The 19,000-nt window shown below is 40.6% G+C and overlaps 1 protein-coding gene across 3 annotated transcripts in view; it reads right to left on the bottom strand.

The window, feature by feature from the left end:
- ERBB4 (erb-b2 receptor tyrosine kinase 4) overlaps nucleotides 1–19,000 on the bottom strand; it is a 574,516-nt gene that overhangs the window by 131,153 nt on the left and 424,363 nt on the right. For 2 of the 3 annotated variants that reach the window (XM_069021790.1, XM_069021791.1), the window contains exons 13-16: nucleotides 15,702–15,834; nucleotides 13,595–13,688; nucleotides 11,972–12,126; nucleotides 5,934–6,008 (exon numbers count right to left, since the gene is read on the bottom strand). In XM_069021790.1, coding sequence (XP_068877891.1) covers nucleotides 5,934–6,008; nucleotides 11,972–12,126; nucleotides 13,595–13,688; nucleotides 15,702–15,834 — 457 coding nt within the window. The remainder of the gene's footprint in view (nucleotides 1–5,933; nucleotides 6,009–11,971; nucleotides 12,127–13,594; nucleotides 13,689–15,701; nucleotides 15,835–19,000) is intronic. The other variant, XM_069021792.1, reaches the window with a different exon arrangement.

The following is a 19,000-nucleotide window of genomic DNA, read 5'->3' as shown; positions in this document are numbered from 1 at the left end:
TATCCACTACCACTGTAACGGGGGAGAAAAGAGGCAAAATACCTCTACTTTACAGAAAGGAGATGCAGAGGAAGCTGAACTAACAAAGAGGGCATGGCATGGGAAATGAGTTTTGTATTAGTCCCCCTTTCCCACTAGAAACTGAATTTAGTTTTTTGAAACTACTACCCAAAGGTACAGATAATTTATATGACATTTTCCCACCCCGTTACTTTACTTTACAGCATGGAAAAAAATTATAGTAAGATTAAGTAATTTGGTCTGATGGCTTGATTTCCTAATGCTCTCTTCCTGCATGGTTGCTGGTATTTGTGGTAATGCTTCCACCTTTGGTAAATGCTGAGGTACAACTTCCCACACATAGCAGCAGAGTCAGGAGTTTGTTAATTCTTTGAAACTTACTGCTTTGTGTAATTTGTTTAACTCATTTACCATTGTGTTTGCTACACACTAGTGAAGTATCAAATTGAACACTGGTATTTCCATTCCTGCAAAAACAAATGAAAAGGACTGACAGACAACTATACTATCATCATTAACAAGTAATCTGCTAGTTTTGATCCAATGCTGGAAAAGCTGTTGCAACTTAACTGAAGTAGAACATACATTTTGGTGTGTAAAACAAACAAAAAAGGTAATGTCAATTACAGATTTCAAATGCAAATTATCGTCTGAATCACATGTTCAACACTCTATCATTCCAGAAAAGTGGTGTTAAACACGCAATCAAAAGCAGACTGGGGGTGGGGATGTGCTGCTCTAAAGAACCCCAGCCAAGAGCTTCCCATTTCACGCAGGAATTGCAGCTCCTTCACACCTGAGTAAGGTCCCAAGGAGTAAGCCAGACTGCAGAGAATTAAGTCTGGGCTGGACTCTCAACTCAAATACATTTGACATGTAAATTTTTCCAAGAAAGAGTGACAAATCCTACATTGCACAGGTAGATTGGAAGTAAGACCACAAGCTTTAGTTCTGATTTATTATATATTAAATATTAATGAATTATTAAGAAACCATTCACCGAGGTTTAAACAACCCTACATCTTCCACATTTCTAAAGCTCTACAAATGTATATTTAATAATAGATAATTAATTTATAACAACATTAAATCTAAATTAAATCCTTATTTCCAGCCATGAGAGAAACCCATGGGAGAGTGGTGAGATATACACTGTTGCTTTATAATAAGGTCACTTCTCCACAGCACAATTTTATTTCTGCATTGTATATTATTTGTGTAGCCAAATCAATACAGACACACAACACAAGGGTGATGAGAAACAAAAGCAGTGACCTCTGCAATGACTGTGTGTGTTGTTTTCCATTCTAACAAACCATTTATTAATTTGCATTTCCTATTGTTTCTTTTCTTCTGGCAGTGACCTATCGCATTTGGCCTTATTACTCATAATTTTTTCCTGCTCATAGTTTCAGTAAAGACAATTTAGTCAGTTTTCCAAACAAAGAAATTTCCTATCAAAAATGAGCACAGCTGCTGAGAAACTTGGTCAATGAGTATCAACAGATCCTGTAAGAGTTTTTTGCTCATATTCTGCTCCTCGTATAAAAAACTTCTAGAAACATCAGATTTCTGACCTTACTCTGTCCTACGTTCTCTCAACAGGATACTTAAATTACTGGAGCCACAGAACAGATTCTAAACAGCAAAAAACTGAAAGAGGGGAAATTTAGGTCAGACATGAGGAAGAAATTCTTCACTGAGAGGGGGTGAGGCCCTGGCACAGGTTGCCCAGAGAAGCTGTGGCTTCCCTTGGATCCCTGGAAGTGCCCAAGGCCAGGTTGGATGGGGCTTGGAGTAACCTGGGGCAGGGGGGTTGGAACTAGATGAGCTTTAAGGTCCTTTCCAACCCAAACCATTCCAGGATTCTATCTGTACAACAGGAAAGAAGGAATACCCACCTACACCCTTTCCACAAGAAGACTAGTCTTAAAATGTGGAAGTGGTAAAAAGTGGAGGAGCTCACGAGATCATTGCAGCGACTTTCATTCACGGCACAGGGATATTCCAAATGTACTCCTCCTAGAGCTCCAGGCAGGGGAATGCCATGGGGCAAGAATTAAAGTGCCTTCAGCAGAGGTCTGGCTTCAGAACCATTTCAGTAGAGGGAAGTTCTCATACAGAACTGGGATTTCTCTGTCAATCTTTTTCATGAACCTGAAAGGAGGTTGTGGCCAGGTGGGGGTTGGTCTCTTCTCCCAGGCAATGAGCAACAGGACAAGAAGACACAGGGGAGGTTTAGGCTGGGCACTAGGAAGTTCTTTACAGAAAGGGTGAATAGGCTGCCCAGGGAGGTGGAGGAGTCACCACCCCCAGAAGTGTGTAAGAAAAGACTGAATGTGGTACTCGGTGCCTTGGTCTCGTTGTAAGGGTGGTGTTAGGTCATAGGCTGGACTTGATGATCTCTAAGGTCTTTTCCAGCCTAGCTTATTCTGTGATCCTGTGAATTTGTCCTAAACAGATTATATGTAAGCTCTATGCAAAACACAGAGGCAGGATCTGAAACTGTCTGTTTTTCTAATCTGGATTCTTAAAAAATAAACCTGTTTCTTCAACTGCTCTGTTCTGATACAGCTTCAGAAAGCTCCATATTAAGAGTCTCTCGACAGTAGCTTCTTTTACCAACCAAGTAATGTAGCTTAGCTGGTACTCACAGATCTTATTTTCCCTCTTATTTTATATAGAGATCCTCTGCCCCTCCAGAACAACTATAATTATTCCATAAAAATAGAGAGCATATGGAGCGCTTTCCTCCAAGCAACGGAGCCGAGCACCATAAAAGCCATAAACATAAGCAGTTTATTAGAGGTGGTTTCCCTTCCCCACCAACTACTGAGAGCTGCTGTGAAATTCTATTGAAGTCATACTGTGATGGGGTACAAAACAGCTATGAAAGGATTTGCCTGCATTACACAGGGTTTACTGTTAATTAGCTCTTGTATGCATACACAATACATAAAACCAGGGTTTTTTTTCTGCGGAGGAAGTGATGATTTGTTGAGAGGAGGTAGTTTTTGGATACAAAGCTAGCTATAGGATTGTAATTCGAGTTAACAGCTACACAACATTCTATTGAAGCACTTGACAATAGTGGGCCTGGCTAATTAGTTTCTGTTAGTTAAAAGGGAAATGTAAATGAAATTTTCTTGGGGCATAAACAGAGACAATAGCTTACTCAGACCAGGAACATCAGTGCTGGTGCTGGTTCTTTCCTATCATATCCACCACATGCTCCTGATCACGTCTTTAGATATACAATCTCACATGCACCAGGAAACAGAAACTTCACTCCTCCTTTGATGATCTCTCCTAATATTAAGGTGAATGAAGCCTAGGAAGGATAAACCAATTAAAATTCATACTTTAGGTAAAAATTTTGTCCACAATCTCACTCCAATAACTGCACTACCCCAACTTCTGGTGAACTTGAAAGTAACCAGCCTTTCCTGACTGTCTGGAGTATTTTCTTAATGAACAGCAGAGCATTATTTTTACAGTTTTTGAACCTTCCTTTTAGACAACAGTTATTCCTATCTTGGGAGCAGACATACTAATCTTTTTGCTGATTGTTCTAGAATATGTTGGAATGTGCCATTGTGTGCTATCTGAACCACAAAAAAACATTGACTGCAACTGCCAGAAGGTAGCAAAAGGAGGAGTTGTAATAAGAGGCAGGAAAGGAGGATGGATAACTCCTTTAGGCATCCTGGGAAATTCCAGCCACCTTCTGCTTTCCATCTTTGCTTTTGTGATTTCTAGGAAAGGCTGGTATGGAAGGTGGAACCAAAACCAAAGCTCCACAGGAATAATCCATACAGGAAGCTGCATGGGGAGCTGTTCTTTTGGACAGAACTCTATTGAACCTAAAGGTTAAAAAAAACCAAAACCAAACTATGCAGAAAGGAATGCATTGCCAAAAGTAAGGCTGTTTTCCCACAAACTTGAAGGGACTAAGGATAAGCAGAAAAACTGAAGTTTTTCCAGTCATTTGGAAAACAAGCCATGTGAGCACATCTGATTCATCTTTATTAAACACGACAGAAAGAATTCCTTTGCTATTCTACCAAGCTCTTACAAAAGCCCTCAAGTCAATGGATCATGGCATAAACAATTTGCAAACTAAAAAACTGGAAAGAAAAGCAACACTGCTATGAAAATGGAAATAGGAGAAGATGAGGAATATCTTGCTGTTTGGGTTAAAGCTCTGCTCTCACTTTCAGCTGCCTGAACAGCAGAAAACCCTGTCCCCTTCAACTCACTGATGATTGACATCAATGGAAAAAACTCAAGTCAATTGATAAGGGTCAGACTGATTATTAAATAAGATTTACAAATCTCAGGAGGGTGCACAACAGAGGGACACGAAGAAGTTTCTATCTAATGTTAAACATATCCATTTTGGATTTACAACCCTACTGTAACAAAAAGTGTCACTTTGCCAGTGCAGTTTTGTCCATTTTTAGCCCAAACAGAATAAACCATTTTCACAATAAAAAAAATTAAAAAAATGCAGCACAATTTCACAAATCTAATATAAAGGTATGAAATTTCCTTTGCCTTGAAAGTGAAAGAATACATACTGACATTTAAACACAGTGCAGCCATTTTCCTAAAATAAATTCAGCAAGGTTGAAACAAACAAAAAAATATCCATCCAATCCAAAGGAAACAGGAAACATTTGAGGGCCTTCCCCCTCAGACTGAATGGAGCAGGAGTAAAGCAGCTGAACAGAGTAAAACAATTGCTTTCATTTCTGTAGTTTGGTAAGGCCCTTAAACTTAAGGAAATAATAATAATGCATTTTCTGTATTAGTGCTTTGAGTAAAGTTGATGAAATTAGGACCTTTAAAACTCGGGCAGCTCAGTTTGGATGAGTCCATCTGAAAATGAGGCCCCACAGAAGTATCTCAAACTGAATATCCCAGATCAGAAAGATTAAAACAAAACATTGAAATATTGAAAAACTCATCTTGTTTTGCTTATTCATTGGTTAATGAATTAAGTCAGAACTTACACTGATTTAATAAACAAATGTACCATTGGATAGCATTTATAGTGCACTGTTTTTCAAGTCCAAATATGTTCTCCCTCATAAGCTAGAAATAGGAATATTCACATTACATACACAATTAGGAAGGAAAGGCAACCTTAAAACCTTTTGAAAAATACAAGAAAAAACCTCAGATTGAAATCCTGAATGAGGTGGGTTTGATTGAAATTATGCATTTTTCATCTAGTCTTAGCTCAGGAGAGTAATCCCAAAGCCTAGAAGTCATATTAACCAGTTTGAATTTAAAAATTAACAAACTCAATGGCAATGCAGGGCTTTCACGATAAAGAATGCAGAGTAAAGCCTACATTAATTTGTTTCAACTGTCATTATTGAAAAATAAAACTGCTGTAAGGTTACAATTTTTCTTTTAAACAGAAAATGAAAAAAATCAAATAACAGTGTTCTGTGAATTAAGGAAGAAATTTGGTTTTGCTAAAACATTTACTTTTTCAAGAGAAGGTGTATGGAAGAAAGAGGTTCATTTGATTTTAAATTCTGTCTCAAACAAACCAATAAAGAGAAAACAAGTGGATTCCAATTTTACCAGAATTTTCACCATCTAACAAAATTTAATCTGGAAACATGTATGTCTACGGGAAATTTCATCATTTAATCCTTATTGATTTAAGGTAAAAATAAAAACAATTTAAAAAGGCATTTTCTAGTCAGCCTAAATGAGCAGAATATTCAACTGGCTTTCAAACAGAAAAGCAAATTTGGATGTAGAGAGGTAGATCTCACTTAAGGACAAGTTGTATTCTCCCCATAATGAGTTCTTCTGGACAAACTGGATAGTATGACATTCCTGAGGCAGGAAGGGCAAGCCCCTGGGCACGAAGGATGGGGTGGGGATGTTACCTAGCGTGCTGTGGCAAAGTGGACTGCCGTGTCCATGGATAGTAAATGCAGTCATGACTAGCGGGGCCTCTACACCTGCAGGCAATTACAGAACAAACCACGTCATTGCCACTCCCCAGGACATGCACACGCATGCGCCCTTGTCCACACGTGCAGGATGGAGACACACAGGCAGCCAGCACGCAGCCAGTACCTATCCATCAGCCCAATGCAGTCCTCCAGGTGTGGCCCTATGCACCTGCAGCAAATCCAAAGTGGAAACAGGGAGAGAAAGAGAGACATCTGTTATTTACACACCCAAGAAACAGGAATCCCCCTTCGGTTCTTAATTCTAGCTCTTCTCTCTCTAAGAGAGACCTAAGTCACCAAAAAAATTATAGCTTGTGACAAGACGAACAATAATAGCAACAGCACTCCAAGGCAGGCCATATCTTGGCTCAAACAGCACTTAAGGCAGGTTTCACCTGCGTACGTGGGAGTCCTGACAACAGAGTTGCTTTTCCTGCATGTTTTTATGAGTCATCAAACCAGTGATTACCGTACAAAAGCTGTTCACTTACAAGTTGAGACCTCAAGGAGCACAATCCAGAACTTGCTTTTCTTTCTGTAATTGATGCAATTGTTCATCCTGTGCTAAGCAGCAAGGGCAACTGCAGAAATATTTTGGAAGCTGACTATACTTGTTTAACAGGGAAGCTCAAGGATCAGCTTCCAGCAACAAAAACCACAGCCAAACGGTGTCTGATGATTCAGACATTTTCTTCTGCTTTCTTTAGATGCTGCCAAAAGACCTCCACCTGCACAAACAGCAGATGCTCACCAAAGGCTTTGGAAATGCAAGGAATCACTAAATGCAGCACCACTAAAACACAACCATGGAAAATGGTTTGCAGAACATGGGCATGTGTGGATTTCCCTTGCCCCCATGAAGAGCAGGACTGGTTTCCTGGTAGTCTACATTCAAACAGCAGGTCGATTACATGTTTACATAGAAGTCAGGATTCTCAGAGACCTAAAGTTGAGCTTTTAGGGGCTTAAACAACCTGACCCCCTTCAGTGCTGCATGCCCAGCTACACACTCTAGCCATGGGGAGTATCTAGCCCTTGGCATTTAAGGAAACCAAACCATTTATTTCTCTTTAACAAGATCTCAGACCCCTTTTACTAACAGGCCCTTTGGCTGTACATCTACTATGGGCAGGAGAGGTGATCTGACACATCGGTAGACTGCAACTTACTTCTGCTGAGGCATTTCAAATTTAAGGCGTGATCCCCAACTCTTTTAAAGTTTGCTCTTTTCAGATTGGCTTTGATGGAAGGATATGCATGTCAAAAAATCTGAGAGTTCAAATAAGCTCCCATGAGATCTTCCTTCTGCTTCACCATCACTTGCCACTCATCAGCTTTTGCTGCACTTAAATTGGTATCACTCTTCCATTATAAAATGAAGTCAGTGAATTCAATTTCCCCATACCTGCTCATCAGGGAGAGCAGACCAAGTAAACCTTACCCTGTGTTTGTTTACCTGAAGTTTTATTTTTACCTAAGACATTTACTCTGACATGCAAACATAAACTGGAAGGATTTCCTCAATGATTGCTTCCTCCAGCATATGTGCAGACATGAAAAAGATGCGTTAAATATCCAGATAATGCATAAACATAAGGGGTTGATTTAAACACAGTTCAAAAACTTAATAGACAGAACTCTTGGAATTTCAGCTGTCCTGGGCATCAGGACTTCAGAATTTAGGACTGTCTGAATTCTAACCCATCTCAAACACATCCAATGTTTCTTCCTTTCAGGGCATTGTCAGCAATTTGGAGAAAACAAGTTCAGCAAAGAAGGAGGCTGAAAAATTGCTCAGATTGTCCATTTCCTCTGTGCCAAGAAAAGCTGAGCTCAGACTCTTGCTATAAATAAAAAGAAGGGCATCTTCAAAGTAGAAGTACGAGAGCCTGCTACTAGCTTAGAGAACTGGCAGACTGGTATCAAGAGCCTGTTGTCTCAGACAGTTCACCTGTACATTTGGAGAACAGGACTGAATCCAAACTTGTACTGTTTGGACCTTACCCAGTGCAAGTTGAAGTATCATTGATTTTTATTTCAAATTGTAATCTTCTTCAGTGGACTTCGCTTCCCCAAAGAGAAAACGCTGTCCAAGTGCAATTCCATTACTTCTAGTTGAGCAATTCCCAGTTTCCTCCCTGAGTGGCTGTCCTGATTACATGCAGGGAAGTACAACACTGTGTGTGAGTCATGGCAATATTTATTAACACAGTATTTTGTACCACCAAGTCAGCAGGTATTTTTCCTCGGGAAGGAATTCCCTTCATTTCAGGCTTTTTGACCCATATAAGCCTGACACAATCATGCTGGTAACCCCATTCACACCCAGTGTTCCTTCTGCTTGGAGTCTGGATGATATTTTCTTTTCCAAGTTGGCTCTGTAAAGTGAACTGGTTAATTGATACATGCCAATTTATTAATGATATATTCAGTACCTTACAAAAGTTCAATCAGCTTATCCAGAAAATTACACTTGGAGCTCATCCTAGCTTTACAGATAATCATCCTCTGAAAGGAAATGGGGGGGTTTTGAAAATTGCAGTAACAACTGGTTTTTTTCCAGAAACAACCCAGAAGTATTGTCTTTTATAAACTTTCTTTAAGATTGAAAGGTGAGGTCTTAACTGAACAGATATGGGGTAGCAAAGCCATTCGTCGACAGGTGAATTCTCAGAAATCTTGGTCACTGGAAACAAATAAAACCGATTTTACAACGGTGTAAGTGGATTATCTCTGGGCAGGAGAAAACCTTTGTTGTGGAGGTCACCCAACTACTGTTATGGATAAAGTCAGACAACTCCACCCAAGGGCTACTGAGCTAACAAGGAATGTCCCACTCACGGTGAGAGGAGCAAAGTTGAACTGGATACTATACAGGGGGTAGGAGGAAGTTTTGCAAAATAAAAGAGTAACAGTTTCTCTTATTCAGAGTTTGTTTGCAATATTGTTTCATCTGGAATTCAAACTGTCTTCCTAAAAATATACCTAAGCCTTAAAGGAAAAACGGTGCCTCTACCCTCAAATCCCTTCAGGGCCACACAGTGTTGCTGGAGCTCCCCCATCTTCTCTGGTCATGGCTTAGAAGGAAAAGAGCATTTTGGTGAGGAGTAATGCACTCCCTTCAAAAAGCTGTGTGATAAAACGTGTTTGTGTGATGAGGGGAGGTGTCCAGTGAGATCTCCCATTTGTGTCCTGCCCAGCAAGGAAGCAGGCTGTCACTTGCTACTGCATAATTAGCATTTCATTTCTGTGCAAGTGTTCGGTTTTGGCTAGTTCTGCAAGAAGAGGTGCCAGATGCTTTCCAGCTCTCTTGAATTAAGTGGGATGGCTGTCCCACGTGCCTCAGATCTGCTCCAAACTGGCTTCAAGTAGCTGATACTTATCACGGGGATGCAAAAGCAAGAAGCACAGTTGTTGCACCACTGTTTGACAGTTCTTCTGGTCAATGCAAGATCATTAACAGGGCTGGATAATTACACACCTATTAAGAGAAACAGTCATTACATTTGAATAAGGGAGGAGAATGATGCTATCAAACCTCACTAAAGCAGTCCTCTGCAAGTGCCAAGATGGAATTTGTGGCAGAACACAGGAAACAGAGGTGGGACAGATTCCTCCTTGGTGACAACTGGTGGAGAAGACTGGAAACATCACATCAGGTGAGAACTAATAACCCATTTTATCAAGCAGCCTGACTCACAGAGAGCAGCACTGCAGGAACGAGGTAATACCACCCTGGGAGCATTGCTCTGCAGCAGCTCAACCCTTTTTGATGGGTATCCCAGCTGTACTGAGGGGGCACTGGTTTTATTCCAGCACTTGATCTGGCAGCCAGGACAACAGATGTGCAGGATGAAGCAGAATCACGTTTTCTCTCTACCTTTCAGTCATGAGCCAAATAGCAAGATGTGTTCCCTCCACAACCTATTTCACTGAAGAATCATGACTGAGGGGAATTTAAATACTTCTTTCTAAAGGAACGGTATGAAACTAGAGAATTCAGCCTTGAAGGAGGAAAGAAGATAGTAACTGGTTTCCCTTCTCTCTGTGGGCATATTCAGCCCTTGCCAATGTTAGCAAGAAGATGGACAACCTGTAAACCCCAAACATCTTGGACAGTCATTAACAGCTTCATTAACATAATCACACGCCACAAAGTCTCTAGGAACACTGAAAAAGAATAGTAAGCCATGCTTACCCAGACTTGGGGGGAAGAGAGCATTTTCCTAAGGGACAAAAAAATACCTAAGAATAGACACATCAACTCTTTAATATGAGGATGAAGATTTCCACAGGGAATAGCGTCATGGAAAAGGGATAGCTCCCCACATGGGAGATAATCACACCTTTGTGTATGTAACTTGGGGAGAGACCTTTGGCCCTTTTACTTGTCCTTTCTCTGGGGATGGGCACATCCTTTCACCTAATCGGAAGGAGAAGATAGAAAGGAGGGTAGACTGAAAGTCCAAGGATTAAAGGACAAAATCACTCAGCATAAGGTAACCCTGTGTCACCAAGGGTTGCCAGTGAGTACTGCCAAGGTCAGCTAGAATTGCCTTTCCTATTTGTGTATGAACTAGAATGTCACATTTTCAGCACAAGACATAAAAACTTCCCTTCTTGATCCAGGCAGATAAAAGTAAACAACCACATCTAAAATACAAATGCCTACGGAGAAGTGGAAAGGCAGGGAAAACCTTCTGCTCCCTTCCTGGTCTAGAAGAAACACAGTTGTGCCACAAACACTAGAAATAGTTGGGTCTGTTAGAACTCCTCAGGAAAGAGGAGGGAATAGGAAGAAGTGTTGCTTCCTGGAGGCCAGGAAAGCTCCAAGGCACTTCCTGTGCTGGGTAGACAGTAAATCCATCACACATCCATGATCTTGTTGGATTAAGATCAGCATTGGCACCTTCTGCATCTATGAAAGCCAGGACCAGAGCTCCTGGAGTGAGCTCATCTTTTAATGTCATTTCTACTTACACTCTTCTTCCATAGGAGCAGCATTTTTCTTATTGCATAACTGATTTAAAGGGTTGGGGGGGGGGAGAGAAATCTGTAACAGATCCTGGCTGTGTCTCTGTGATCTCCCTCTCATTTCCCTAATGGCTCTATTGTAATTAGATTTGCAAAACCAGCAAAAGGTCTCATTTTGAATGGCAACAGCTGTTGACATCAAGATTACACTGAATAATTTACTGGTTTAATTTTAGCTGCTAAACAATAAGATCCTCTTGTCGAAGATTATTTCACTGGCTGATGTTTTCTCTTTTTCCTGTTTCTGCTTCTTCCTTCCTTTGTGTGCTGGACACTACTAATTGCCCCATAGGAAAGGCAGTAATAACTTACATGGCCTGTGCAAAACTGTAGGTGTGTGTGTGACTACTGTTGTTGTGTTGCACAGGTTCTTAATTCTGGCTCAGCTGCATGGGCTGTATTATTCCAAGTGTAACAAATTATTCTGGGCACTTTGACAGGACTTCAGAAATTGATGCTCAGTCTCAGGCTTCTGTACAAAGTCTGGTTTTAAACTCTGTGCATCAGTCCCTGCAGGAAAAGGAGAGCAGTAACACTTTTGTCTCACAGTACTGCTGCAGGCTTAGTTCACCAATACCAAGTAGCAGAGATTCTGTCAAGGAGCAAATACTAAAAATAAAGTCATTTTACAGGCCTAAAATTAAGTGAAAGGGCAGCATTTGCTACAAACCAGTGTAGAAGGAAAGCTGAGAGCATTGCTGTGGAAAGCTCTTCTCTATGGTCTTCAAAAGGGTCTTTTTGTGATAAGCTGCTGGGCAGTCATAACTAAAACCTGAACATCATGAGAGACCTGAAAGTCGGAAGTTAAATTCCTACTGCACACTCTCTTTTCAGGATTGGGACAAGCACTTTACTGAGCCAAACAACCTGTAAACCACCCTGTGCTATGAGCAGTACATGGATAGGATGGCTCCCTGCACAGAGCTTGCACTCACCCTTGGGTGCAATTTGGATGACACGGATGGCACTCCCGATCCTCATCGGCATACTTGAAAATGAAGCTGTTGGCCCCCTGCAAGCCATCAGGGCATTTTTCCACACAGTTTGGACCATCCTTAAAATGGAAACACTTTGTGCAGTGGTCAGGTCCCTGGAGAGCAGGGAAGAAAGAAATGCAGTGCATTCAAGTTACTCAGCCCTTTCCTGCTGCACTAGAATTGCACTGGCACACACTCAGCAACAACTGCAGCAGCTTCTCTTCCCAAGGAACAGTGAATTACCTGCGTGGTTCCAGCCTCTGTTATTGAGCAGCAGACGTATAAATCCTGGTGCTTTTGGCCATTAATTTCTTCTGTAGAGTGCAAGACTAAATACCAGCTTCTAGATGGGCTTCTTAAAATTATGTGTGTGCTTAATACAGTGAAGTCCACAGTGAAATACTTTATCACTGAGAAACTTCTTGCTACATTATTCAGTACTGAACCACCTTTGCCAAGCCACTGCACTGGCCCTTCAGTGGGATCTCCTACCTCTGCAGTCCAGAACTATTTTCCACAAGCATTCTGCACGTAGCATCCGTTCACAGCAATACTGAAGGACTACAAGGTCTCCTTCTTAATACATATGAAGACTAAATTGTTAAGAACAACAAACCAAGACTCCTAGACAATGTAAAATTTTAAAGCTGTGATGATAAGCCAGTGTATAACTGAATCTGGTGTTCAAGTTGAGCATTGGTCCAGGATTTTATGCCCATGAGCCCTGCTACAAATTCAAATTTCCCTGATGGGCTGAACACTTGAAACACTAGTGTCTTGCCTTATGGCTGTATTGCAGAAAAACACAGTATTGTAAGAAAAATTATGATGCCTTTCTGTTTTCCATTCAGTAAGTCACAGAAATAAGGAAATAAATTACGAGTTATATTTTCTCAATTGTGAAGAGCCTAAAATACAGCTCCTTATTTCCAGCATACTTGTGACTTTTAATCTTGGCAATACAGAGAAAACTAGAAGAAAGCCACAACTTCTATCTCCCAAATGAGCAATAATCTTTGAAAGTAAAGTTGCTGGCCATTATAAAGGTGAGAAAGAGTTAGCCATCATTTAGGATGCATAAAAAACACTATCTTTCCAAAGAACTTAAAGGCTATCTAAGTACAAAAAACCTCCCAGCATATTGTTCAAACTGAGAGACTGAGACAAATTCCCCCACTTTTTGGGGGGTGGAAACCAGGACAGAACTGAGTATCAAGAATGAAAATAGGGATAAAAAAGGGCACTCAAATCACAACTGCATGCTTTCTGTCTGTAAAAATTGTGTGCATCTGTACCACTAAAGCATTAAGACAACTCAGGAAAGAAAAGGAAAACTTTTTAAAATCACTTTCTCAAGGAAGCAGATCCAAGGAAGTTGATTCCCAGAGCAGATGAGCAGAGTTCCTTCCCTAGATACAGAATATGCCCATTTTCTGTTTCTGTTAAAACTAATTTGCAGTAGCTGCTTTAAAGCCTGTAAGCAGGAAAACCCTGTCCTTCAGCACACTTTTGCAAGTTACCCTGGACTGTAACAAACAAAACAAACCCAAACCCAATGAATGTAACAGAATTTGTTCTTACCGGCCCGTAGCACGTGATCATGTTTTCCTCCATCTTTTCACACTGGGGATCACACTCCACACAGACAGAACCATTTGCAAATTCTCGGAATTCCCTGAGAAAATATTTTGCAGGCAGGTTAGGAGAAAGCAGACTCCAGCCCAAACCTGAGCCCACCTGGCTGGGTCTTCACCTGATGGAATTGATCTCAGGGGCACTGAGGCCAGCAGCCTGTCACAGCAGCTGAGGACAGGCCACCGCCTCATCCACAGCCAGGTGAAGCAGAAACACCTTCTTCACCAGTATAAAATTATAGTGGGGGCTTTCCTCTCATTAAGAAATACAGACTTCATTAACAGCACAAAATTGCTGACTTCTTGATTTTCATCTACAGGATTGTCACTCGTGGCTCAGATTCAGGAAGCCACTTGTCACATGTGAGCACTGATGACAGAGCTGCCCTTGTTGCAGGTAGGTCTCTATGAACATATGTTTTAAAGCCCATTCTCCAAAAGGCTCATAATGTTTTCAGCAATAATTCTAGACTGGGTCTGAATCTATAAAATGTCAAAACAAATCCTTTTACTCATTTATTTCATGTATCCACAAAAAACTACGGCTCAAGTGACTTTTTTTTTATTAACCACTTTTAAGGGGGAAAAAAGGTAGTGATGGCAGGTTGAACTTCTTCCTTCAAACATTTCAGCTGTCAGTTGCCCCCACCACAAACCTCCAACATTCTCCCAACACAATTCATCCCACCTTCTTCTAGGCCAAGATGAATTCACATCTGAGCAGGTTGTATCTCCCCCACTAAAGACAGACAAAATCTTTGAAGCAGACTCAGAGAGGACCAACACAAGCTTTGCAGGTGGATCCCATCTTGCTGCATTAACCAATTACAGTATTTGCATTAACCAGTTACAGATGTGCTGCACACTCATGCTAGTGGGCTCCAGTAGCATCGAGGTAGAGGGTGGTTGGTCACTGCTCACCCTCCATTCCTCTACAGCTGTTAGGATCTGCTGAGGACATCAGGACTGAGCTGCAGAAAACCTCACTCGAGTGCTGCAAGGGAGCTCACCCTTCTCTGGCTCTGGATTTTTCCTACTGAGGGCTAAAACACCCTGAAGAACTGTTGCTGCCCTACAATGTGAATGTGCAGAGCTCTCCAACAAACAAAAGACTTCTCCCCAAGCCCAGTTACAAATATTTTCACATGTTTAGGACAGAACTGAGCCTGTGGAAGGTGTAAATACCATTCACTGATGGATACAGAACAGAACATATTGATTGAGTCTCATCATGCTCTTACTGTGACAGGCTCCATGGCAGCAAAAGACACCAAGGGGGGACCAACTTATTCCAGTGCAGAGACAACAAAACTGGGGTCTGCAACTCTTCTTCTTATTGGGGGGTGAAGGGAGAGGAGAGAAGAGGAGCTTTTATGCACATAAAACTGCTCTGACAAGGTACTTTTTGCATGCCTTCTCCAAATGGAAGAGTTGAGAATATTTTTATGCACATGTGGGAGTTCATTTGGCTTAGTTCAGTTTTATCTTTCTGTCATAAGGCAGATTCAACCACCTTGTGCTGTGTAGGTATTCCCCCAGCATAAGCAGCAGAAGGAAAAGGGGAAGAACTCCTGTTGGGTTTTTAAATTTATATTTGTGTGTACAATTACACAGTGCATTATGAAAAAGAGAGTGAGCTCTTCTACTTTGGGGCCTTATTCAGAGGATTTCTTTATCAGATGCCTGAATCCAACTCATCTGAAAGAACTTAACTGTATGGTTCTGAACAGGGGTATCAAGTAGGGATAAATGGTGAGGGTTTTCTTGTAACTTTTCACCTAAATCAAATTGTTCATGTTACCAGCAATGTAAAAGGTGCAAGGTGATGATGCTGCATGAAAACCTTAGTCAGCAAAATACCAAGGAAAGCTTTCTACACAAGTTGAGATTTAGAAATCCTTAAATCTTAGCCCATTAAATGTTTCACCCAAAATCAGTAATATTGGCAATGGAGACAGATACTGATTAATGCACACCCAAAATGACTTGCTCACTGAAGTCCTCCACAATGTTAATTAGCAACTTCAGGGAAAAGCACAAGGGGAATGTCTTACCCCTCGTAGAGGTTGCAGGAGTCTATGCAGGTCCTCCCCCTGATGAAGCGCTTGCAGGACAGGCACTGGTCTGGCCCTGGCCCCCAGCAGCCATCACTGGAGCACAGCTCATTGCACACCATCCCATCAGCAGCTGCAGAGAGAGGGAATGCTGTCAGTAATGCACCTGGCCCTCCCAAATCCAAGGGAAAACACTCCATCAGCATCCCGATACACTTGGAAACGTAACCGGAATGTCCCCATCTTCCAGAAGCAGGACAGAAAAAAGCATAAAATCACCATCATGCCACAACACAAATACACAGAGCACTCAGCTGGAATATCATACACACTCCTGGTCTGCTCCTTTCCGAAAAAACAGTGGGAAAAAGATTTAAGAGAGTGCTGCAAGGATGAATAAAACCAGAGAGGAGCTTCTAAACCAGGAATAAACAGAGCAGCAGCCTCAAAGACGGGGGAGAAAGGACATAATTAAAGTTTCAAAAATGTGAATGGCAAGGAGGAGGTGAGTAAGCATGAAACAATTGTTCACTGCTTCTTCCAAGTCCCTCATGGGCATTCAAAGAGACAGGAATCCAGTAGGGTTCAAATCTGAGATTTTTCTTCATAGAAAGTAAAGATCAACCTGTACAATTCCCTGACACAGGATATGGTAAATGCCAAAAATTTTAAGGATTCAAAAAAATCAATTGTCCAAATCCACAGAAGTTCTATTAAACTAAAATATAAAATGCTACCTATGAATTGAGGACTCCCTGAAATAAAACTTATGGACAGCAGGGAAAAAGTTGAAAGAAAGACACCATTAATTGTGATTTTAAAATTATTTATTGCAAAAGCACTTGAAGAGCCAAAGAACCTTTATATTAAAACCCTCAAGCCCACACCAAAATACACAATGAACTAAGGGTTAGAGGGAAAGTTTGTTTCAAACAGTGTAAGTCTGTATTTTTATTTTATGTAAATCATTCTCTATGTAAATATCTAGATGATGTGACAGATGGAGAAAATGAGCGAAGAGCAAAAGGAAACACATTATCTCTCCAGCATCTGAAGAAAATCTGGGTGCACTTTCAGCCTAACCCTGGCATGTGAAAGGACAGAATTAATTTGAATTTATTTTTGCACAATGCAGTGTTTTACACAAATGGATTACACACTGGGCTGAGTAAATTAAACCCAGCAAGGACCTGAAATGTCAGAGATGGCAACAATACAGACACTTGTTTGCTTTTTAAACCATTGGAAACAACTTAGGAGGAATAATAAATGGAGTTGTGCTGGTTGAATTCTACCACCCCCTCCAACACTCTCTTATTCAATATACCACAAATAACCTCAGGCATGAGAAGCGTGCACATGTTTTATCAAGGTTGGGATGTAGTTTTTTTTCTTTTTATATCACATACACTTTTTTAATGCCAACATCCAAAAGGTATTTAGAAGTATCTTTTTGGTTTTTCTTTTGCCTCAAAGCTCAAATCAGGTACAGCCAAATAAAAAATGATTACGTTACATTCCAGGTGCTTAATATGCTTTAAAGTGTATTAATTATCACAGATTTCAGCACAGCAAGAGGGACTCAGGAGGCCATTTCAGACAGATGCCTTGTCCTCCTTCCCTGAGTTCTGCTGCTGCAGTCAAATGAGCCACACCAGCACAGCCAGGATGAGCAGACACAGAATTCAGCTTCTCATTACTGTCCTAACCTTTCTTTTTAAGCATAGTGACTTTTTTATAACTATCAGATGTCAGTAGTTCCACTATACTTCCACTGCCTGCACTTACAAATAAAAACAAAAGCAAAACCCACAAGCCCAGAAACTATCCTAGTTACAAAGACCTTTTATAGTTTCATATGGTTTTTGTTTTGTAATCAATGAATCATTTTAAATCTTTGTCACACAACAAACAAAATCTTTACCTGGTTTGGAGATGGCTTTGTTTCTCACTTTTAATTTTAAGGATATTGCTAACTCTTCTGACTTTGTTTTCCACACTCAAAACAGAAAGGCAGTTTCCTGTTTGCTTTCTCACCTTCTTTTTTAACTTGAAATTGTGGTTTACTACTAGTGATTTCCTTTCTTTTCATTTTTCTCACCCATCAAACTACTCTGGGATCAGAATTTATGTGCACACACAGAGGGTTTCACTAAAATATCCCTCCAAATAACAAGGGATATTATTACAAGATAGCTCAGAAAATACAGTCAGTAACTGTATACAAATAAAAAGAGAGCCTTTCAATAAAGAAAATCATGATTACCCTATTGAAATGTAGCCAACACAGTGCCTGTAGCCTTATGAAAAAAGCAACAGAAACAAAAAAATTAGGATTTCCTCCTGAAGTGTTTTCATGAATGAATCTTGGCAAGGAGGGAGTGGTTGTTTTGACAGCTTATATAAACTCATTTCTCTCGCCTTTCTCTTCTTTAATTGTGGGGATGGCTAAAGAAATGTTTCAATTTTTGACACATTATTTGGCATTTCCATGGGCTGAGCATGTTCTGCAGCTCCAGCACATCACATGGCCTTATGTGGAAGGAAATAAGAATAATGCTCTTGACAGGAACTGGGTTCTGTCAGGAGTTTTAGAAGAAGGGCTCATTCTTTATGAATGGGGTCACACAGGTTGCAAGCAGAAGGTTCATGGTTTTTCCCCAGCCTAAATAGAACACAAGAAAATTAGCTACTAAAAATGAAGAATTATTGTTATTTGGCTATACACTTCTGGGCCTGATCCAAAGCTCCATACACTGAATAGAAAAACTCCTGCAGACTTCAATTAGCTTTACATCACGCCCAATAATGAACATAATCATTTATTCGTTATTAATTGGTGGCTAGATTGATATAATTCATAATAATCACATCTGTAACAACCTTTGCCTAGAAGGGTTTCACCTTACACTGCAGGTGTCACTAAAGCTGAGAGAATTGTTTAAGTCACTTTGGATAAAAGAACTTTTTTTTCTGCATTTATTTTGTGTGCACTCATATTTCATGAGTCACCTCTGACTGTTCCATAAAAAAAAACCATGTTGGAAAGAGAAAGACAGACTTTTCACTTCAGCATGGAGCAAGGGTAAAATCTACCTACCCTTGCCTTGGTGATTTCTTCCATTCCCTGTGCATACGAGCTTGGATACTGACATTTCTATCCCTGAAAGTGTGTAGGAGAAGGGAGAGGCCACATTCCTTCCATGTACACCCCCTTTCTGGCCCTGCATGGCACCATCTTAGGAAAACAACACAAAGACCTAGAGCATCCTGGGGGTTTATGGATTTCTTTTTTTTTT

The sequence above is a fragment of the Aphelocoma coerulescens genome, chromosome 7 (assembly GCF_041296385.1).
Source record: "Aphelocoma coerulescens isolate FSJ_1873_10779 chromosome 7, UR_Acoe_1.0, whole genome shotgun sequence".
Taxonomy (NCBI): Eukaryota; Metazoa; Chordata; class Aves; order Passeriformes; family Corvidae; genus Aphelocoma; species Aphelocoma coerulescens.
This window is presented reverse-complemented; position numbering and strand designations above follow the sequence as displayed.